The sequence below is a fragment of the Myotis nattereri genome, assembly GCF_964212035.1.
Source record: "Myotis nattereri genome assembly, chromosome: 8".
Classification (NCBI taxonomy): Eukaryota; Metazoa; Chordata; class Mammalia; order Chiroptera; family Vespertilionidae; genus Myotis; species Myotis nattereri.
In genome coordinates, this window is record NC_138083.1 from 51,914,582 (window position 1) to 51,938,475 (window position 23,894).

At 44.3% G+C, this 23,894-nt stretch overlaps 2 protein-coding genes across 3 annotated transcripts in view; both read left to right on the forward strand.

Moving 5' to 3' along the window:
- The window catches only part of CNDP1 (carnosine dipeptidase 1), a 28,533-nt gene extending 22,944 nt beyond the window's left edge, over positions 1-5,589 (forward strand). For both annotated transcript variants that reach the window (XM_081098022.1, XM_081098023.1), the window contains exons 9-12: positions 1,146-1,310; positions 2,563-2,704; positions 4,631-4,778; positions 4,961-5,589. In XM_081098022.1, coding sequence (XP_080954148.1) covers positions 1,146-1,310; positions 2,563-2,704; positions 4,631-4,778; positions 4,961-5,030 — 525 coding nt within the window. In that variant the 3' untranslated portion in view covers positions 5,031-5,589. The remainder of the gene's footprint in view (positions 1-1,145; positions 1,311-2,562; positions 2,705-4,630; positions 4,779-4,960) is intronic.
- Positions 5,590-17,534: 11,945 nt separating this feature from the next.
- The window catches only part of ZNF407 (zinc finger protein 407), a 400,972-nt gene continuing 394,612 nt past the window's right edge, over positions 17,535-23,894 (forward strand). The window contains exon 1 of the mRNA XM_081097576.1: positions 17,535-17,587. The gene's annotated coding sequence lies outside the window, so the exon portion shown is untranslated. The remainder of the gene's footprint in view (positions 17,588-23,894) is intronic.

Genomic DNA, 23,894 nt, shown 5'->3' on the forward strand with positions numbered 1-23,894 from the left:
GAGTGCTGCTCATCTCCGCATCTTAGAACTGACAGCAGTTCATTCTGAGGCTTGTCATGGTCTAGACCAGTGGTTCTCAACCTTCCTAATGCCGCGACCCTTTAATACAGTTCCTCATGTTGTGGTGACCCCAATTTCATTGTTACAAATTGAACATAATTAAAGCATAGTGATTAATCACAAAAACAATATGTAATTATATATGTGTTTTCCAATGGTCTTAGGCAACCCCTGTGAAAGGGTCATTCGACCCCCAAAGGGGTCTCAATCCCCAGGTTGAGAACCGCTGGTCTAGACTCTAGATCCAGATCTTTATCTGGGGGCCATAACCACAAAGCTTCCTTTCCCAGCCCAGTTTTTCCTAATCCCTTTACTAGACTCAATCCCAACCAGCTGGGCTTCCTATTCGTTCAAAGAGTGAGAACAGCCTGCAATTGTTCAGCTCTAAGACCCCTCACTGTTCATTTTTCTAGACAAAACCAAGAGCCTCAGGGCTCCTCTGTAAATGGCTGCATGGCTGCCTCAGTGTAGTGAGTAAGCCCAGAGGCAGAGGCGTTGTTAAGGGCAAATTCGGGCTTTTCCGTTGCCACCTCCTCCTGCTGTGGAGTGTGGGCGCTTGGCTCCTTCCCTGGGGAGGTGGGGGAGGATGCCAGAGAGGCCGGAGGGGGATCCCGAGAGGGAGGAGCCCTGCTGGACGTAGGGCGGAGTTTACTATGAGGCGGGGTCTGTTTCCTCTGAAGAGGTCTAGGTGGCCACAGCCAGAAAGAAAAGGGCTCCGATGCCTGAAAAATCAAAGGCATTTACATGCAAGTTGTCACTGCGATGACTGGGGATGGGAATTTATAACTGAACTCAAATTTCTGAAAGGGCCCCTTTGCCATCTATTAATTGGAAACTTCAGAGCTCCGGTGAGGAGGGGCCTTTGCCATACGAGTTACTTGGGGAGGTGACAGCCGCACAGGACCTCATGTCCTGAGGGAGAAGGTCACTTGTGTTATTAGTCCAGACATAGCCAAGCAGGGTGATAATGAACTTGTCATGAACGGTGTCGCTGAGGTACAGAAACTGGTGATGTAAGCAATCTAACTGAACTGATTTTTATCAGTCTTTCTTGTACATAATAACATAACTTTATTTTAATTCAGGAGGAAATTCTGATGCACCTATGGAGGTACCCTTCTCTTTCCATCCATGGGATCGAGGGCGCATTCGATGAGCCCGGAACTAAAACAGTCATACCTGGCCGAGTTATAGGAAAATTTTCCATCCGCCTGGTCCCTCACATGAATACATCTGTGGTGGAAAAACAGGTAAGAAACCTGCATGGTTCTGCCTGGCAACACCCTCCCAAGAACCGTGCACCTCTGTGGAGGGAGCAGTGCAGGTGTTGGCACTGAAGTACCATATTTTTTCAATATACAAGGGACTGCAACACATGTAAAAAAAAAAGATACAATTTTTGTTTGCTAAAAATCTCTTTCCTCGATTATATTGCAATTACAGTAGTCAGATAAATAACCATTTGGAGTTGGAGTGATGGAAAAATTTAAAGAATTAAACGGTAGCTATAAAGGCACAGATGAAGAAGCTAACTGCGACAGCTGGATGGAGCCAGAAAATCTCAAGTGCCCATTGCTTGTCCACATGTCTGAAATGAACACTCTGATAGGAGTCATTTTAATGAAAATGTTATCTGGAAGGACTTGTATGTCTACATTATCCACCTGTTATCAGTAAACTTCAAGTTTAACAGCAAGTAAACTCTGAACAAATGAGCCCAAGAAATACCTCATCCCAACCCTCTCTACCCCACATTCCTCTGTTACTGTCTTCTAAGTGATAATTACATTCTGAAGTAGGGTCCCCTCCCCAACTGCCTCTCCTTCCTCCTTCTCCCCTCCTCTGTTCTCACAACACTCACTCCCTGAGGGCAGGACCTTGTCCGTCTTGCTCACAGCTATATCCCCAGCACCTAGAACAGTTCTTTGCCACATGACAGGTGTTCTATAAATGTTAGTTGAAGGAATGAATGGAAGAAATATCTCAGGCTATGGAGTTTTTCTTTAGAGGATTTCCATAGTAGCAACATATCCAAGGGCAGAAAAGGATGCTAACAGGCCCTTTCCCAGCTCAGTGTGGGATTGCTCTCAAACTAAGTCCAAAAAGAAGGATTTTTAAATTGAGAAGTTATACTTGTATTATGTTACATAATCACTCAACATTCATAATGTTCATATTATTCATGTTGTCCATAATATTATTCAAGGTCTCAGTTATCAAATTCATAACAAGCAAATATTAACAGTCAGACACTGTGGTCAGGATGGGGAGGGGAGGGACTGGGGATAGAAGAGGGTGAGGGCAAGTGTTTCTCCCATTGGGTGAAGCTCCGTCCTAGAGACCTGCTCACTGTGTCATCATCCCCCAGGCAGAACCAAGGTCAGATCACAACCCTTGGACTTGCTGGGTTTGGGTTTCCAAGTCTCTTGATGGAAGACTATAGTCATTGTCTGAGGGAATAACTAGACATTTTCTCTTACAATTGAAAACATTACCTTTTAGGTGCAGCAGCACCTCCAGTATATATTCTCCCAAAGAAATAGTTCCAACCAGATGGATGTTTCCATGGTGCTGGGACTGCACCCGTGGATCGCAGATATTAAAGATCATCAGTATCTTGCAGCAAAAAGAGCCATCAAAACAGGTTGGACTTAAGATATTTCAAGCTTCCAGTGCCCAGTGGGACTGGGGGGTGGTGCCCAAGGGTGGGAGATGTGGATAAAGCAGACACATTTAAATCTCCCAATATCGACCGTCCTTCTGACACAGGCTGTATTACTGAGTGTGACCTGTGCAGGGGCCTTTATATACACTGTCTCATCAATGTGGCCTCTCAAAACATCTTATACTGTACTTACCCTTCTTGTGATGATGGGAATGACAAAATACTTACGTGATGAGATGAAGTGGGGCAAGTGATGTAGGCATTGTCTATTTCTGGCTGTGGTTGACCATGGGTAACTGAGACTACAGAAAATGCAGCCATGGATAGGAGGAACTACTGTATTACAGATGGGGCCTTAGGCCACGTCCCTGAAGATGCCAGAGCTGGAGTTTGAGGTCCAGACCTCCTGGGAGGACCAACTCTCTGTGAGGGTTGTCAGGACAAGGGACGCAGGCATGAAAAATTGGAGGAGAAGCCCCATCACAATGCCTCCAGGTGCAGTAGTATTTTACCAGTAAAATTTGGGAGTGAAGAAAAGAGGAAGATAAGTCAGGCAGGTAAATGTAATGCCAGCTGAAGAGAGATGTGTGATTGACATGTCAAGTTCAATGATAAAGACCTGAGATGCTCTTACAGGAATGCAGGAGTCACCTTTTGGTCTATTTGTGTAATAAACCACCAAGTACATCAACATTGTTCACATTCATGCCTTGCTTTGTGGATAAAGACCATGAGGCATGTTCTCTTTTCTGTCTTTGTTTTATTTTTCATTCCCACTCCATCACTGGCAACTTGTCCTCTCACCCGGAAGGTTTGAACCCATCTCTTTCTAGATCTTAGACCATTAAACTATTTCATGGGCTACATTGAAATCTGAGTACAAATATTCAGATAGTCATGTGATAGTTGATTATAGTGATTTATTTATATACTAGAGACCCAATGCATGGATTTGTGCACTGGTGGGGTCCCTTGGCCTGGCCTGCAGGGATTAGGCTGAAACCGATCTCTGGGTCTTGGGGTGCAGGTTGAAGCAGATTCGGGGCTGACAGTGCCCCAGCAGCAACCTAACTCATGGCCAATTCCGCGAGGAATCAGACTCCCTCCTCTACTGGTTGGAACATCTGCCCCCTGGTAGTCATTGCACATCATAGCGACTGAGCAAATGGTCAAACAGTCGGACAGTCACTTAGGCTTTTATATATATAGACTGGTTACAAAAAAACAAAACACAAAAACACTAAGTCCCACTTTCCTAATATTTAATTCATGAAACAACCATAAAAGTAGGTACATCTGTGCTGCTCTTCCCAAAAATGCATGACATCTTCCAGTTATGAGAAAACAGACATACCCAAATTAAGGAACAGCTTACACAACAACCGATCAGTACTGTTCAAGAGGGTCAAGGTCATGAAAGAGAAGGAAAGACTAAGAAGCTGTCACAGACTAGAGGAGATGAAGAAGCAGTGACAAATTCAGTGTGGGATTCTGGATGGGATCATGGCACAGAAAAAGGGGAAAGAGTTACAACATTCCAATAAGGTCAGAATCTGGTTAATAATATTATTCCAATTTTAATTTCCTATTCTTGATAACTGCACAATAGGTATATAAGTTGTTAATGTTAGGGGAAGAAGTGTTAAGGGCACCTGGGAACTGTACCACTTTTGCAACTTTCTATAAGTCTGAAATTACTTCAAAATACAAATTTTTGAAATTATCTTTTTATGTAGGTAGTTGTAAAGAAGGCAATCACAGTTTTCTTCTTGATGCTATTGACTATTTTAGAATATAAATTGCATGATAGCGAGAAGCTTACTTACCCATGCACCAAATGTAATGGTGATTACTGGGCATAGTCTTGTCATTATGTTATTCAAATGCCTTCTTCTCCTGTTTTAGTGTTTGGAACAGAGCCAGATATGATCCGGGATGGATCAACCATACCAATTGCCAAAATATTCCAGGATATTATCCAGAAGAGTGTGCTGATGCTTCCACTGGGTGCTGTTGATGATGGGGAGCACTCTCAGAATGAGAAAATCAACAGGTAGGCTCTTGTGGGGGCTACACCCTCACTGCCTAACCCCAGGTCTGTACATCAGAACCTCCCGACATGCTGCATACATTAGATTGAATTGATATCCTCAAATCTTTCTGTTCACATTGTAGACTAGTTTTCCTCCATCATTTGAATGGAAATAACAGTGTTTCTCTTACTTCTCTCATTAGGTGGAACTACATAGAAGGATCCAAATTGTTTGCTGCCTTTTTCCTAGAGGTGGCTCAGCTGCATGAATAATGGCAGGAACCTTCCAGCTCAGATCTGACCTGCTAACACCCTGGACAGGAAAGGAATCTCAATATCCAGAGAATTTCAGTCCAGAAAGTAATGTTTTCCCTCCCACTTAAAATATCTTTAGACATCTGGACCAATAAGTATAGACATTGGGAATGGTCTAATGTCCCATAGCAAGCCTTTCTAAAGTCACAGCTTCCTTCACCAACCTGATCTCCCCAAGTTCAGCTGCAGTATCCCAGGACTGGACCTCCCCTCACAATGATTGACGTAGTCACTCTAGCTTGCTTTCTAGGGCCGGAAGTACTCATGACACATAATCATTCCATGCAGTGACTATCAGTACTCACCCCACCCTTGCTTGTACCACATCTTCCTTTTATCTTAATAAAAACCGTGGTCTCCACCACTGACTACCATGATTTCCCTATGGGTTCATTTTTAGAGGAGTTACTAGAGCATGATACTATGTTAACCTCTTGCTTCCCCTTCATTTATTTTTCTTGCTTTGAAAAGTTCTGAAATAAAAATGATAAATATGCATAGCCTCATGTCACTTGGGATTTCTTGTGTGAAGATGAGTACTTCTTTATCCCAAGCCCCTTTACCTTTGTTGTGATGGATACCAACAAACCACCTGATTTCTGCTCTTTTTTTCTCCCCATCAGGAAAGGCCCACTCAGTCTCTCCAACGTCTGTGCATATGTAAATTTGCTACAGTAGAATCAATCCTGATAGAAGTTCACTCAGCCCATTGGAATTTTACTCAATGACTACATCTAAATTGCTCAAAGCTTTTAATAGCATCAGTGATAGATAGAGAACTAATCAACCCTGACATCAGTAACACACTCTATATTTAAAGCCATCAGCTAGTGTGCATCTATTAATCATTTCAGTTAACCATCTTGTTTGCTTGATTGGATTTGATGGTGTACACAAACAAACAAGAATGTAATTTTTCTAAGGCTGAGTATGTAAACAAATCAATTCAATCTTTATGAATTCATTATCTAGATCACATTAATGGAGAAGAATTTAAGGGTTTATTAAAAACGTTTCTCTTGTGATCCAAAATAAAACCAAAGCATAAGGCATTCCATCTCTTTGTGGGTCCTTGAAATGTCAGTGACTTTGTTCGTCTGCCTCCATTCTCACCTGGTGGCAGCTGAATAATTAACCAAGACACTGCAGGTCTCAGGTTCAGCAGGAGTGAAGATCAAAGAATATATCTTATTATTCAGTGACTTGGTAAAACTGATGTTACATTGCTCAGAAGTAGTGACAATATGTTTTACAACCTGCTTTGGTAAGTTGACTTATCTGAACACCCTTTAAAAAATAAAATTAGCATCATAGACCTCTAGTACAATTAGTTCTTGGGAACTCTGCCAAGTATGTCAGGTAGGTCCCACAAAATCCCAAATGTCACAAGATTCAACATAATCCAGCAAGCACAAACCAAACTTAATATCGAAGAATATGAAACACCTGCCAACACTCAACTGCCAGGACTTGATGTTCTCTCCATCAGACAAGTGGACCCTTTGTGTGTGTCCCTCCCAACACACAGGCTGAAGCCTAAGTGGGTCCCATTTCTGTGACCGGAGTCAGAGTAAGTGGATCACTGGCCCCATGACCAGCCATTTCAGATGTGAAACACTGGGACTGGGGATGTTTTTAGCTTTCTGTTTTAGTCATAAAGTGTACTGGCTGGGAAACCTGTGTGTGTGTGCACTGCTCAGTAGCTCACATTGCCTACTTACCGCCTGAGGAGGGCAGTGGAAAACACACACAGAGGACCTGCTCTGGGCCTCTTCTCACTCCATAGCTCATCCCAGGTCACCCCTCCCCAGGCCTCTGTGTCAGCCAGAAGCCAGGGACACCCAGCCCAGCCCCCTCTCCTGAGAACCAGACCCAGGTCCTCCTGTGTATTTCATATCAAGAACTCAACTCTTCCAAAATGCAAACTTTCATCCATCCTCCCAGACCTGTTTACCCTCTGAGGTTCCCTGCTGTGGTAAATGGACTGTGAGAATCCCGAGTCTTCTTGGACACTTTCGTCTTTCAAATCCAATTCAATATCAAGACCAAAAGCCACCACTTCCTTCTATCTGCACTGTCACCTCCAAGATCCTGTGAGCCAAATCCTCTAACTTTGGTGGGTTATTGCAAAAGCCACTACCTAATCTCTGCTTACCTGGCAAACGTCACCAATGTACCTGTCACACAGCCTGTGTGTCCTTCCCGCTTGCTTAAAACCCTAGAGTGGCCAGCGGGTCCTAGGGTGAAGCCCCTATCACAACAGGGTCTACAGAGTGGCCCACTCTGTCCTCCGCTTTCTCTGCTGGCCTTAATCTGCCTCACTACTTGGGCCCTCACCTGCCCAAGAGCCTTCTGCTACCTCCTCCGGTCCCTGGTACATGAGCTCCCCTCTTGGTCTGGCTCATCCCCCACCACCCTGGACTCCATGCTGTTCTTCAGATCTTGGCTTAGTTGTACTTTTTCAGAGAAGCCTTTTCTGATTCCCCCAGTGAGTTAGGTGTCCATATTCACCGTCATAATCTCTGTAGTTCTGTTGTGCCGTTCGTTATCATTGTATGTAAGTACATATTTGTAAAATGAAGAAACAGCCAGCCCCCCCCCCCGCCCCCCTCCCCCCCCCGCCAGACCGTAAACCCTTAGGTTCTGTCTATTGTGGACTCTCCAAAATTCCAGACGTGTCATGGGTCTTCAGGAAACATTTACATAATAGATGAAGATCTCCACACTTGTGTGACCCATCTACATGCTGCCGTGTCTCCCATCATTTAAGCAAACTTTAAGCTTCTTACCTAACATCAGATTCCATTTCCAACCGATCTCTGTACTTCAAGGCCCGGAAAAGTGCACTGCATACAGTAGCTTCTCCTTATTTCTTGCTAAAATCATCCTTTTGATTCTACAGTTGCAATTTTTGGGGTGTCCCTGCCTGCTGTCCCGCCTGAACTTCTATATTTTTGTTGTTGTTGTTAATTGAGGATATTTTTCCATTGATTTTTTTTAATATAGAGAGAGTGGAAGAGAGTGAGACAGAGAGAAAGAAACATCGCTGTGAGAGAGACACATCAATTGGTTGCCTCCTGCATCAAGTAGGGGCTGGCCAGGGATTGAGCTTGAAACCAAGGTTATGTGCTCGGGGCCAGAATTGAATAGGTGACTCTTTAGTCCATGAGCTGATGATCAATCCACTGAACCAAACCGGCTAGGTCTGGACTTCTATCTTTACACTCTTCACCTCACATGTTCCTTGCTGAAACTGTCTTGGGAGCAGCTAATCCTGGGAAAAGTACATAAAACAAGTCATGCTGAGGTGATAACAGCTCATGTGTACCCTCCCAGGCATCATCTGTGTCTTCATAGGGGTCATGCCTTAGTTCAGAGGCCACAAACCAGCAACATGAGAGCCCAGAAGGCTCCTCACTGAGTCTCACGTGGTCTTCACAATGTCCAAATTGCTTCTGAATTCAATGCCAGCATTTCAGAATTGGCAGGTTTCAAACAAATGGTTTCTCTCGTGCAATCAGAAGGTAGGGCAATACTGACCTGTGGTTCCTGCAGGGTGACAGCCAGCTGAGCTGAGATGTTGTGCTGAGTATGCACAGTGTCTGGCCTATAATTTGTGCTCAACAAACATCTTAGAAGTGGACTAAAAAAGCAGGTGAAGAAAGAAAAAAAATGCTATCTATTTGGCTTTTCACTTCTACTGATAGCTACTTTCACTTAAAAAACAAGTACCCAAACCAACTCCATTTTATGATAGGGCCAAATAACTTTTAAATACTATGCTCTTTTAAATACTTACTTTTAAATGTATTCAATGTCATCTAGCTATCATTTTTTAATGTTACTTTTTAATTCAAGTTTGAATATTAATTGAACATGTAATAGCTAACTAATTAATGATTTGAGATCTTGATTATATATTTGTTTCTGTGATAATGTAACTATGGTTAGATCTAGCATAGTTATGTTATCTGTCTGTAATACCATACCACTGCCTTATATGATGAGCAATAAAATTTACATTATTTATTTACTTATGTATTTTTAGAGGGACAGAGGAAGGGAAGAAGAGGTATGGGGAAGGGGGGGGAGAGAGAAAGAAACATGGATTTGTTGTTCCACTTATTTATGCATTCATTCCTTAACTCTTGAATGTGCCCTGACTGGAGATCAAGCCACAACCTTGGTGTATCAGGATGATGGTCTAACCCAGTGGTCGGGCAAACTGCGGCTGCGAGCCACATGCAGCTCTTTGGCCCCTTGAGTGTGGCTCTTCCACAAAATACCACATGCAGGCGTGCAGGTACAGTGCGATTGAAACTTTGTGGCCCATGCGCAGAAGTCGGTATTTTGTGGAAGAGCTATACTCAAGGGGCCAAAGAGCTGCATGTGGCTTGCGAGCCGCAGTTTGCCGAACACTGGTCTAACCAACTGAGCTACCCTACCAGGGCAACAAGCAAGCCTATATAATAAAAGGGTAATAAGCAAATTGACCCTAACAGCAGAACTCCCAGGAACTATCAATTGCTATGACATGCACTGACCACCAGGGGAGCGCCGCTCAGCCAGAAGCTGGCTCATGACTGGCCAGTAGAGCAGCAATGGCGGGAGCTTCTCCTGCCTCCACAGCAGTGCTAAGGATGTCTGACTAAGCCAGCAGGTGGACATCCCCTGAGGCCTCCTGGGCTGCCAGAGAGATGTCTAACTGCCAGCTTAGGCCTGATCCCCCAAGGAGTGGGCCTAAGTCATCAGTCGGACATCCCCCAAGGGGTCCCGGACTGCGAGAGGGTGCAAGCTGGGCTGAGGGACCTCCTCCCCCACCCAGTGCACGAATTTCCATGCACCGGACCTCTAATAAAATATAAACCAAGATCTAACACTTGTACATTTTCCTTCTGTTCTCCCACTGACCAACACGGTAACATCTACCTTTTATTTTGTAGAGCACTTAACACGTAAGAAAGATAACCTTCCTCCTCACTGTCTTGAAAAGAACTTTCCTCTCTAGGAAGCAAGTCCTGGGAGGCAGGGGCTGGGCTGAGTACATTCTATACTTTCCTCAGCTATCCCAAAGTTCAGTCAATTGATGAAAGACAAAGGCAGAAATACCGGAGGTTTTCTGCAGCAAAGTGATGTTTCTTTTCTTTTAAAATTTTTTTCAGCATGATGTGAAAGAGAATGGATGGTAGGTGTAATGACTATAATTTCTTAACAGTTATGGTAAGTAAATAAATGCTTCTGAGCTTTTTAAATTTGGGTAGTTTGAAGAAAAAAACTGTCATTATGTGGAAAAATTATACTTAAAATCACTGTTCTAGTGTAATTTCTTATTCAGAATGAGAAAAGATGTCAGATAAATTATGCCTTTGAGTATAACAGAAAATATGAAGTTTTAAATCATTGCACCTCCCACACTAAAATTCACCAAAAGACATTTAAAAAGAACTTATATTTAAAATTCTAGTGTGGGTGGTTAAGTGTTCATAGCATACCATCACTGTTATTGTAGGTGGGCATTTGAATGTAATGACAGAAAATGCTAATTTAAAGGAAATTAGAGCTTCAAAGGACACTATTAAAGTAAGTTAGTCATCAAAAATTATTCACCCCAAATGACCTCAATGTTTTATTTCAAATTTTATGTAATTATAATCAAATAAAGGAGGTTACCTAACTTTGTTTAAAACCCCATTTGAAGAACCAGAAGGCAGAGCTCTGGCCTATTATATCAGCACAAAGTGAGGCGGGGGGGTGGGGGTGGGGGGGAGAGTTCTAAAAAGGAGAGTCCCAGAGGGGAAAACACCAAATTCTGCATATTCTGCCTAAATCTCTGGATGACTTCTAAACTATGGTTGTGTGAAGCAGATGAAAGCCTCCAAGCTAAGGCTGAGGGAGGATGAATACAGCCCAAATAACTGTTAGAACAGTAACAACCATCAGCCTCTTCGGAGGAACATAACTGAATTCAGAATCTCTACCGATTACTCAGATGTCTAGGATACAAATCAAAATTACTAGACATTTAAGAAAGAGGAAAACATGATTCATAATCAAGAGAAAATCAACATAGCTTAATCACAGAGAAATAAGGAAAAAACCACTAGCTGCTTTGAATAGATGTTTAGAGATGACAGAGAATCAGGGAACATATTAGACTAGGGGCCCGGTGCACGAAATTCGTGCACTGTGTGTGTGTGTGTGTGTGTGTGTGTGTGTAGTGTCCCTCAGCCCAGCCTGCCCCCTCTCACATACTGGGAGCCCTCAGGCGTTGACCCCCATCACCCTCCAATCGCAGGATCGGCCCCTTGCCCAGGCCTGACGCCTCTGACAGAGGCGTCAGGCCTGGGCAGGGGACCCTTATTTCCCCCCATCACTGGTTCTGCCCCCAGCCCAGGCCTGATGCCTCTGGCCCAGGCATCAGGCCTGGGCAGGGGACCCCCAGACCCCTCCGATTGCTGGCTCTGCCCCTTGCCCAGGCCTGATGCCTCGGCCAGAGGCGTAGACCCCCATCACCCTCTGATCACCTGATCGGCCCCTTGCTCAGGCCTGACGCCTCCGCCAGAGGTGTAAGGCTTGGACAGGGGACCCCCATCTCCCCCCGATCACTGGCTCTGGCCCCCGCCCAGGCCTGAGGCCTCTGGCCCAGGAATCATGCCTGGGCAGGGGACCCCCATCTCCCTCTGATCGCTTGCTCCCCCAAGCCTGACGCCTCTGACCCAGGCTTCAGGCCTGGGCAAGGGGACCATCATATCCCCCCAATCCCCGGCTCCGCCCCCCACCCAGGCCTGAGGCCTCGGCCAGAGGAGTTGACCCTCATCATCCTCCGATCACCAATCACCGGATCAGCCCCTTGACCAGGCCTGAGGCCTCCGGCAGAGGTGTCAGGCCTGGGCAGGGGACCCCCAGCTCCCCTCGGTTGCAGGCTCCGCCCCTGCCCAGGCCTAACGCCTCTGGCCTAGGCGTCCGGCCCAGGCAGCGGGAACCCGCAGCTGCAGCGGGGGGCGCCGCGATCGTGGGCTTCGCTTTAGGCCCAGGCAAGGGACCCCTAGCTCCCGGGACTGCCAGCTTCGACCGTGTCTAGCTCCCATCGCTGGCTCCACCCCTACTTCCTGCCATCACTGGCCAGGGCGGCAAAGGCGCCTGATTCTCCGATCATGGCTGGGGGGCAGGGCAAAGGCGGCCCTGGGGCCGCCTTTGCCCTGCCCCCCAGCTCTTAGCTCCCCCCTGGGTTTCAGATCACTGTTAGTGGCAGGGGGCTTCTTCCTGCTTTTCCTTTTGCCTCCCTGCATTGTGCCTACATATGCAAATTAGCCGCCATCTTGTTGGCAGTTAACTGCCAATCTTAGTTGGCAGTTAACTGCCAATCATAGTTGGCAGTTAATTTGCATATAGCCCTGATTAGCCAATGAAAAGGGTATCGTCATACGCCAATTACCATTTTTCTCTTTTATTAGTGTAGATAAGCAGAAATGATCCAATCTGCAGGTCTGAGAGGAAAAAAAAAGAATGAAAAATAAAAGACACCTTCAATGCACTGTGTATAATATCAAGATGTGTAATATGTATATTTTATTGGCATTCAAGAGAAAAAAAATAGGGACAGCTCTCTCCCTCCTCTTAAGGAACCTCTTTACTGGGACTGCATCCTAGCCACAGGACCAGATTGGTAGGAGTAGTCTATGTGTGAATTTGGGACATTGAAGGGGGAAACAGTCACCAACTTTACCCAATATGGACAGAACCAGAGAACATGACATCTCTTTGAGCTTTGTTTTCCATACCTGTAAAATGAAAATAATATCCCTATTTAGAGAGGTAATAACAGATATTGCATTTAAGGTTTTAGCATAATGCCTGTCATTTATGGAAGTTGGTATATCTTCTTTTGTACATTCTCCTTTTAATTTTCCAACCTACTACTGTAAAAATGTTTACTATTCATTATCTAATACGAAAAATGACATATACCTAGAAAATGATGTAAATCTATTGCTTTATTTCCTCATATATGATAGTGTATACATATTTTACTTATGAAGTTTGAAAAGTTGCTCTGAATTTTTCCTTTATACTTTCTTAGACTGCTACTATGATAGATTTGGTAATAATCCTTCTGTATCATTTATGTTGCTTCTTGATGCAAGTAAAAGAAAACCTGACAGACAATAACAGACCTTTTTTTTTGACTAATGTGAGTGGAAGGGTCCCAACAGTGCTGGCTTAGCTGGAGTCCTGACCCAGGTTGTCTCACTGAGAGGCCTAGGCCTTCACCAGGTGTCTGTGCACTATTCATGTCAGACATGACTCATCCAGAGGAATCCTTGCTCTGAATTCCACCCTTAAAATCAGAAAACTAGTCCTTAATCAGACCAATGGAAACTCCCAACTGGAAATGAGGACATTGGGTGGTTGGAGAGATGGTACTATTATAACAGAACTGAGTTGGCTCTCTGGTTAGTGAATAGTAGTGACAGTTCCATTTATATTTACTTTAATTAAAGACCAGAAGTTTTTAAAAAATATATTTTTTATTGATTTCAGAGACAAAGGGAGAGGGAGAGATAGAAACCTCAATGATGAGAGAGAATCATTCATTGGCTGCCTCCTGCATGCCCCCTAACGGGCCCACAACCCAGGCATGTGCCCTTGACTGGAATTGAGCCCAGGACCCTTCAGTCTGAAGGCCGATGCTCTATCCACTGAACCAAACGAGCTAGGGCAAGACCAGCAGTTTAAAACTAAATATGAGGAAGGCAGAAAGCAATTGGGAAATTTGTGTTCTTCATTATACTCAAGTAACTAATTTTTTATGGCAGAAGTATTAGAATAAATATGAAAATTTAAATGGTTTAACCATCTCTTCCACCAATTATGTGTGCTTGTTGTTATCTTTCTTTAATATTCCATTAGGTTCCTCTGGTCAAATATAAGTAATATCTACTCATTGGCCACTTCTCTATCGCTGGAGTTGTTGATGGGCAGGGCCACTGCAGAAAAGGCAGCATGGAGAGGGTGTAATACAAACTTAGCACACTCCGATAAATCTACACACTTAAAAAAAATATTTTCTTATTTATTTTAGAGAGGATGGGAGAGGGAGAGATAGAAACATTGATGAGAATCATTGATCAGCTGCCTCCTGCACGCCCCCTACTGGGGATGGAGCCTGCAACCCGGACATGTGCCCTGAACAGGAATCAAACCGTGACCTCCTGGTTCATAGGTCGACACCCCACCAGAGCCATGACGGCCAGGCAAATCCACACACTTGAATTGACAATAACTGAATGTCAAAACTCCAATTATTTTAGGTTAATTTGTGGCAAAGAAAGAACTATAACCTAGACCTTCTTATCCTGTGGCAGATGGATTTGAGGATAATCCTCAACTTAAAGGTGGTCCCACCCCAACCCTTGGGAATAGCTCCAACTCTGATTGAGGAGTGCTGTGGAAACATTATGAAGACAGATTATTGCATGTAAAACTATAATGTAGAACATTATTTGTATCACCCAGATAAAATTCTCCTCACTTGGAGCAGTCTAAGATGATTGGGGGGGTGGGGTTGGGGGGGGGAGGAGGCATCAGGTACAGGTGCAAGGATAAATAGTGCTTTAAGAAAACGTGTCTGCAATATTAGAAAACATTAGTCAATGCAGAAAGCAAGTTGAAACACAATGGATGGGAAGCTGCATTTCAGAAAAAAGTGGTGGATTGGGAGCTCCAACATTGGGAGGGGGACCAACAGCTCTGTCCAGTCAATGGAAGGAGTGGAACCTCGGTCAAGCCACAAGGGCTCCATGAGTTTCACATAAACATCCTACATTTGCCTGGGCTGCCATCTCAGTCCAGAAAAGTTGCTTGGCCTCCTCTCCCTGGGGCCTCCATCCCTTCAAATGCTAAACAAAAGAGAAGTGTTGGTTTACTCTTGCTTTATAGCAATACTACAAACACAAATTAAAAATTCTTGTCCTGTGGCTACATAAAAGTGTGGGGAGAAATAATTTTTTAAAAAGCCCCAAGGTTTTACAAACATTTACATGTAATATAAATATAAATACAAATACAATATAATAAAAATAATTATAGTATATAAATTTTATAATGATTATATAAATTAATACACCTGGATCTTCTTTTATATATATATATAAACTTTCCTGATGAGACACACAAAAACCATATCAAAATTTTTCTATATTCCTGGGTTTTTCTAGAGCCCTGCATGAATATAGTAGATGCTTAATAAACAATAGCCATCATCACTATTAGTATTATCTAACAAAGTCCTTTATAAGAGTAATATTATTATACCCTACTAGTATGATTTAGAAATTTTAGAGCCTTTTCTATTAATAGAATTTCAAAGGGAACTTTACCCTAAATAACTCATCTTACACATGAGGAAAAGGTTAAATTGACTTCCTTAAGGTGATATTATGATGTAAACGGTCCTGTCTCTGCAAAATAATGCATAATGGAACTGAAAAATCAACTCAGATTCTACTTCACTGCTCAAAGAAGATGAACTGTTAACTACATCCCTAAGGTGAGAAAGGTTGCAAGATTCAGCACCTGAAGACCAACAGAATGCCCAATTCATATGGAGAACTGTGCTATGTTCTCCATATGAAGAAGTTTATCATATTGATGTTTATCACCTTGTCATACAAGACTAACACTGTTGAAACAGATGGTAAACATTTTATTTATAAGCACTACATTTTCAAGTACATTTCTAGGGAACTCTGATGACCAAATTTAGTTTTAATTATCTTTCATTCAATAGGCATCCAGTAAACATTAACGAAACAGATATAACATTGACAAGCTGATCACCTGTTCTGAGAAACCTGTTTTCCAAGGTTCTATAATTTTAATGGACAATTACTGAGTCAGTATGGTAGAGTGGGGAAGTCTGACTGCGGAGTTTAGAGCCAAGTCCTACTTTTACTAGCTGTGTGATCTTGGGAAGGTTGATGCTTCTAAACAGCCCTTCCCTGCCCTGGAAGGCTTGAGCATTCATTTGGATTCTATTGAGGATTCAGATAAGGTCTACAAGAAGCTCTTTATCCCAGCGACTTACCTTTTTCATCTCATGGCACACATAAACTAATGACTAAAGTTCTGCAGCACAGGGACAAAAAACATACATATAATTCTGATTCATTCACACCAGTCCTGCGTGTGCCTGCCGCTCCCCGGACCTCAGTGTGCTGGGCGCCTGTTGGCTGTCCCCATTTTTTAATTTGAGAATCTAAGGGAAAAGAGGTCAGTGCCCCTGACTAGTCCGGTATTGCATGTTTTAAAAATTCTTGCCACACACCAGTTGAATCACGGCTCTATCCTAATTAGTCTGATTTAAATAGCACTGAGCTGAAATTGGCCGTGAGAGATGATGTGGGTAGGAAGCCTATCATTATTACTATAAGGGGATTATTTCAAAGCCTACTCTCTTTATCTTCCTAAATACAATTCTGATTAACAGGTGCCCCCGTCTGCAAGAGAAGTTAGGATTCGTCACCATCTAACCCCAGGTGGGATACCGCTGCCCGTCTCTAGATAAGGTGCTGCTGTCCTTGCACTTGGTCTTCCTTCCTGGGTCCTGAGGTTCTAGACTCCAAGCCCTAGATGCTCCTGCACAAGGGGCAGAGGGGCTGTGACTGGGGCGCACAGTGTCTTTCTTCGGCCAATCCTTGTGCCGTTAACGTTCACAAACAGTCCACGCAGGGGCGTTTTCGGTTCTTATTGCCCAACTGAACCACCACACTGAACTCCTTTGCCTCGGAATTCGGCTCCTGCCTCCCTTCGGCCTGTGACTGCGAGGACTCCAATCTGAGTCTCGGGAGAGCTTTTTCTCTTAATCTGGAGGGGCGCACGCGCCTGGCCCAGCAGAAATTGCTGGGTCCTCTACATGAGGGCCTCGGCAGCGGCACCCCTCCGGCCGGGTCAAGGCCCCGCAGGCCTTCGCAGCTCCCGGGGCGTCGGCTTCTCCGCGTCACCCTCGGGGTTTCTCAAGGCGGGCGGCGAGGGCGTTGGAGAGGGGAGGGGACGCGGAGGCAGAGTCGCCCGGGAGGAACCCGCTCGCGGACCTTCTAAGTCCCAGGTTGCCCACCCCGGCCGACACCGCCAGCTTCCCACCCGGACCACGGTCTCTCCTTTAGACTGACGCCCTCGGCTTTCCGTTTTCTCTAGGGGAGAGGTGGGACTTCCGGCTTCATCTCCGAGCGACTTCCGGCAAGCGATGATGTACCGAAAACAAGACGGCACACGGACCCGTTGGCCATTCGAGGCAAAGAAAAAGGGTACTTGGAGTGGGTTTTACTAAACCGGTCCCGAGATCCTGTATTTTGGCTGTAGCGTCCGGCGGTCGGCTCACGACGGAGTTGTCCAGGGAGCCGCCGGAAGTCGCTCAACGGAAAGGCAGGATGTCCCGCCCCTTCCTCCCAGAGGGAAGACGGTGAGCCGGAGGAGTCAGTCGTAGGGGCAGCAGGAGCGATCCTGTCGGCAAACAGGTAAGTTACTGTCTGGCCGGGGCGGGGGGTTTGGAGGCGGGGACCGTCCAGCGTCAGCGCGGGGCCTGGGGGCGGTGGCTTGCGGGCCGGGGCGCCGGCGGCTGGACGCCGGGAGCCCCGCCAGGGCCTTTCGCTCTTCCTCCTCCCCCTTCCCCCCGCCTCCGCCCCTCCCGCTCGCCGGTCCCTCCCGACGCCTCCCAGACTCGCCCCTCATACGCCCGCCGGTGCTCGCCACCGCCGGCCTCCGCTCCCTCCCGCCCCAGATTGCTCCGCTCCCAGCCCCGGGCAGGCTCACGTGCACCCGCGGGCTTCGGTTTTCCCGCGGCGCCGGGATGTCAACGCTGAAGCGGCGCCTCTGACCGCCCGCTGGCTCCGGAACAGACCCAAACACGCCCGCGCGGAGCCGCCCGCGGTGGTACCCTGGGCGGTGGTTTCCTTAGCCTCCCGCCCACTCGGCCTCCCTAGCTGCCACCCTACCTCCTTCCGTTAAGGACGCTGGGCTGGCAGCGGCCCCACGCTGTGATCACTGTCGCCGTGGCTAACGCGGGGGCCCGGCCTCTTGGGCTTTCCCCGCCCCAGCCCTGGGAGGGAGACCGCGGGCTGCCGCACGCCGCGGTTCGGGCCGCGCGTCGGTCCCCGCAGCTGCACAGCTCCCAGCCCGCGAGCTGTCCCGCGTGTGCCTGCTGCTCTCTGGACCTCAGTGAGCCGGGCGCCTGGAGCTGCTGACCCCTGTCGGTTGCGTTGCATTTCGAACAGCCCATGTATTTCATTGGGGAGTTCTGGAATAGGCTATGTTGGCAGGCTGGACACCCATAAACACACATGTGGGATTTCTTTGTTTTATAGGTAATCATAGTCCTAATGGTGATGGGGGTGTAACTTCACCGTCTGTGCCGGTGGATCGCCTTACAGTGTTGGCGGGCTTTGCGGTGAGGTGTTAGTCCACTTGGAACACCGTATAGATCTATAGGGAAGGGCCCTCGCGTGTGGATTAGAGCATCATTAGGAGAGCACAGCAACCTAGTAGGAATTAGTATTCCCTTTTTTGCCAAGTGAGAACCAGATTAAATACTTTGACCAAAGTTAACATCAGGATTCAAATCTCAAGGTGTTTGTTACTCATTCTTTTTCAAGTTTGCTACATATGAAATGACAGACTCCTGGCACGTCTGAAAAATGTTAAGGCAGGGGTTTCGAGTAGCAAATGTTTTCTTGCCTGATACCTAAGGCAGTTGTGATTATTGCTGTTAACAGTTGCTACTGGTGCCTTAAAAAAAAAAAAGCTGTTTAGGAATGATTTAAGATTTACAGAGAAGCTGCAAGATAGGACACAGTTTCACTGGTATTCAGTACAGTGGCTACACTGAAACAAAATTAGTTCCTGCTCTATTCCAGACATGGTTCTAGGTGCGGGAGAGAGTGGCACACTGCTCTAGATGATTTCTAGGTCGGGTGGAGGAGGCAGATACACAAAGAGGATGCCTCTTGAAAGTGCTGAAATGGAGATACAGGAGCACAGAGGACAGTGTGTCTGGTTGCGTGAAAGGAGTGGTGAGAGCTTGCAGGATACCTGTTTGAGTCTCAAGAATCAGTGGGTATTCATTTGATTGATGGGACATTTCCCCCAATATTCAACCTTATTAAGTTTGTTTTCTTCCAGGAGAACTCTCTGTCTCTGATCTTCTAAGTTGATTCCCCCCATCTCTGAGATTCGTTTTGCAAGTTGTAAGAAGAATCCCAGTTTATAAATCTATGAGAAGGAGATTAAATGAAACTTAATGTTTCTTAGGCAGTAATGGAAATTTCTAGATCTATGCCTTTTTAAGTTCTTTATTTTCCATACTTGTTAAATGCTTTTTGTGGTTGGGTCACACATATTGTTTACGGAGAGGAGCACAGTTCGGAACTATGATTTGGGTTAAGTTCCCACACCAGAGGGGACATTTGAGGGTGTGTCTTGGTCAGCTTGGGTTACTGTAACTAAATACCATAGCCTGGGTGGCTGAGAAAGCAGACATTTGTTTCTCACAGTTCTGGAGGTTGAAAAGTCTAAGATCAAGGTGCAGGTTCCTAGTGAGGGCTCTTCCCGCCTTGCAGATGACACCTACTTGCTGTGTCCTCACATGCCAGAGAGCAAGAGAGAACTATGGTCTGTCTGTCGCTCATAGGATACTGATCCCACCTTTGGGAGCCAACCCTCAATGACCTCATGTAAACCTAATTACTCCCAAAGGCCCCACCTCAAAGACCATCACATTGGGAATTAGGCTGCAACATACGACTTTTGAGTCTGTTGTAGATGGGTTTCTTGGAATTTTTGTTATGTGTAATGAATTCCTCCAAAATAGACTTGATAGAGAACTAAATAGGAAACTGTGAAATTAGCATTATATGGCTTTTACTAAAGAAAACACAATTTTATTTATTTTAGAGTTATTAAATAAGATTCAGAAACCAGTGGATGAAGAAATGTTGTTTCATTTTAACAAAAGAAGTAAGTGGTGACGCACAGTGGTGCTCTTTTCACTTTTAGGCCTCATAGGAATGAATGCCCTCACAGAGTTATCAATGAGGGCATGAGGACTGGCATTGATCTATTACAGTTCCCTCATTGTCTGATAGAGAGGCTGAGCTCCACAGAAGCTAAGTGACAAATCTATCCCAGAGATTAGTGGCAGAGCAAGGATTAGAATCTGGCCTGCTGATTTGCTGTCTGGCCGTTCTGTTCTTTCCTCATTGATTCTCAAACTTATAGTGCTTCAGGATCACCTTGGGGGCTTGTGAAAAGAGGGTCCTGACAGGTTCATTCAGTAGTCTGGGCTGGGACTGAGAATTTGCATTTCTGACAAGTTCCTGAATTCTGTTGAAGCTGCTGGCTCTGAGACCACACTTTGAAAAACATAGTCTCACACATCATTTTTGATCTAAGAAGAGAGTAAGTAAACCTCCATGGGTCTATGCCAGCCTAACCTTTTCCCTGGTACTCAGAGTTTCACATTTTTATTTATTTTTTCCTTTTTAAATATATTTTTATTGCTTTCAGAGAGGAAAGGAGAGGGAGAGAGGAAGAAAGAGAGGGAGAGAAATGTCGATGATGAGAGAGAATCATTGGTTGGCTGCCTTCTGCACACCCCTACTGGGGATCCAGCCTGCAATCTGGGCATGTGCCCTTGACTGGAATCGAACGTGGGACCCTTCTGTCCTCAGGCTGACGCTCTGTGCACTGAGCTAAATCGGCCAGGGCTGAGATTCACGTTTTTAAATTTTGAGTTACAAACAAGGCACCAATATCAAAATGCTTAGATGAAAAAAAGGACTAGAAATGGATTGTCAGAGCGAGTCATTTTCAAGGATAATTTTTGTAGATAATTTTAGAGGTCAGAACATGTTAGTGTTGAAGGGGACACACTTGAGTTGTGAGGGTCCTCAGTCTTATCAACACTGACAGTAAAGAGGGTGTCCAGATCGATTGCCAGATTGTTTAGCAGTGAACATCCATTACTTCCAGTTTTGTTATGTGATGCATTTCTGTTATCTTGTGTGTTAAAATAGAGATCCTTTCTTATATATCAAAATCTCATGAGGCCCTAGCACAGTTACATGCCCATAGTAGATGTTAAATAAATGAAAGTTGAATTCAATTAAAAAAGAGTAAGGGGTGGAAATAAGGTAGTTTATTTATTTGGAGAGATTTCAGTGCCCTAGGAAAGTTACTCTGTTCTCTAGTTATCCCAACTGCAGGTTTTTATTGAATAAAAATTCCAACTTAAGCCTCATCTGTAATTATTGGAATTTTTTTAGTACAATTACTGGAGGAGATAATATATTTTTATGTTAGAGTTAATAAGTGGTATCCTATACTTTTTTAAAAAATCATTCATCTGAGATGATTTTTAAAAACTTTTTGCTTTGAAATAATTTTAGAATTACAAAAGGGTTGCAAAAATAGTCCAGGAAGTTGATATATACCTTTCAGCCTGGCCCCCTTTGTTAACATCTTCTGTAACCATAGTGTAGTCATTGAGACCAGGCGGTTGATAATTAAAGTCTTCATTCAAGTTTCACTACTGCTGTCCTTTTTCTGATCCAGGATCCAAACCAGTATTAGTTATCATGTCTATTAGTGTCTTCTAGGTGACAGTTCCTTTCAGATTTCTTTATCTTTCAGGACCTTTTGAAGAGTACTGGTCAGTTATTGTGTAGAATGTTCCTTGGTTTGGATTTGCCTGATCTTCATTATTAAGTTGAGGGTTAAGCATTTTTGGCAAAAATGCCACAGTGGTGAGTTTGTGCATTGTATTGGGATGCACGTGTATCATTGGTTGGTCTCTTGGTTGAGGTGGTGTCTGACATCCTTCTGTGCTCTAAAGTGAAAAATTTTCCTGTTGTAATTAATGAGCATCATAACTTCACTGATTTTGGTGCGTAAGTTTAAAAGAAATGAACATATAATGTTAGAATCCTTGGTGTGTGACCCTAACTGTGAACTGTTTCTTTTGTAGGTAGATTTCATTATTTGTCAGACCCAAGTATAGCAGAGGAGGGTAAACAAAAAATAAGTACAGAGGCAGAGCAGCCTTGAACAGACTGTCAAACTACAGTGGGAAGGCCAGGGAGGGTTGGGGGGCAGGAAGGCGGTGGGGGGGGGGGTAAAAGACCAACCGAAGGACTTGTATGCATGCATATAAGCATAACCAATGGACATAAGACACTGGCGGGTAGGGGAGGCCGGGGATTGTCAAGGGCGGTGGTGGTGGTGGGGGGGGGGGGGGGGGAAGAGACATATTAATACTCTTTGTAACACTTTAAGCAATAAAACAATTAAAAAAAAAGAAATAGGCACTGGGCTAACAGTTATTTGCTCAACTTGGTTTTGAATTGGAAGCAATGGAAACTGCCCCAATTCTTTTGCCGTGGTTCTGCAATGTCTCACATCCGTCTTCCAGGGTATAGCTTTCCATAACTGAATTTCTTAAAATTCACAGCTTTTCTTAAAATTTGTAGAAGATGAATACCCTTCAGTTCTTAGGCAGTTGCCTAAGGAGTTGCTTATCCACTCGCTAGTCCGTAGAGCTGGGTGTGTTCTCTTTGTAGGCCATGCTGATGGAATGTGAGATTATTACATATATACACATATAAATTGTCTCTCTTTCAATATGCATGTGCCTTTAATATCCCAACCAGAGTAAATTGGAAGATATTAATTCTGTTCTATCTCCCTCGCAAGCTCTTAAGCTCCTTGGAGGCAGGGGACAGATCTTTTTGTTTACCAATGAGTTGCTTGGTACCTGGCACACACAAAGCACTCAATAAATGTTTGTGAATAAATGAATATTATGTGTCTGTTTTGTTACTTGCTTTTATAAGTTCCCTGAATATTGTGAATACCTTCCCACAGTAACACTGCAGTGTACTCTGCCAGGGCATTGAGTCTGCAATGTGCCACAGCAGCTACATCGCTAACCCATCCTGCACTGTTGGGTATTAGCTTGTTTCCAGTTTCTTCTCTTATAAAGAGTTCTATGGTGAATATATGAAACACATTTTATCCAGTTATTTCCTTAAGATAAATTCTGTGAAGATTCATTGATAGCTCAAAGAAGATACATGTAAGGCTTTTGATACAGATATTGCAAAATTACTCTCTGGAAAGGTTGTATAGATTTATAGCTCAACCACACTACCCAGTACTTACCTGTCTTATTATTATTTTTTAGAATAAGACTAAATTATGGGTTTTTAATGTTTCTAAGTAATATTCCTGGAGTGTGATGGAGTAGGTAATCATAGTCTGGCTAATTTGATAATAACATTCAAAGTTTCACATTGAAAATTTCCACTTTTTTGTTTGCCTCAATGAGAGAGCAAACAAAAACAAATTGGTTGACACCTAATCAATATTTTACTTGGGGCACTTTCTGTATCTTCCTAAAGTTCGAGTTGGTGATATCTATGACCCTTAACAAACAGGAAACTTTTATACATTTCTAATTCATATCATTCACAAAAACCAGCTACAAAAGTCAACAGTTAAAGGCTTAAATACGTAAGGCAGAACTATGAAACTCTTGGAAGACAATGTAGATCAGTAGTTGTATGACCGATGTAGGGAAGAGATTTTAAACACATCACAGAAGGTACAAACTATAAAGGAAAAGATCCGTATGTTTGACAACAGTATTGACCACTTGTAATTTTTTTTAATGGGTTTTTCTAGCTCTTTAAAAAAAATTCATTGATTTGAGGGAGAGAGGGAGAAAGGGAGAGAAACATCAAGGATGAGAGAGAAACATTAATCGGCTGCCTC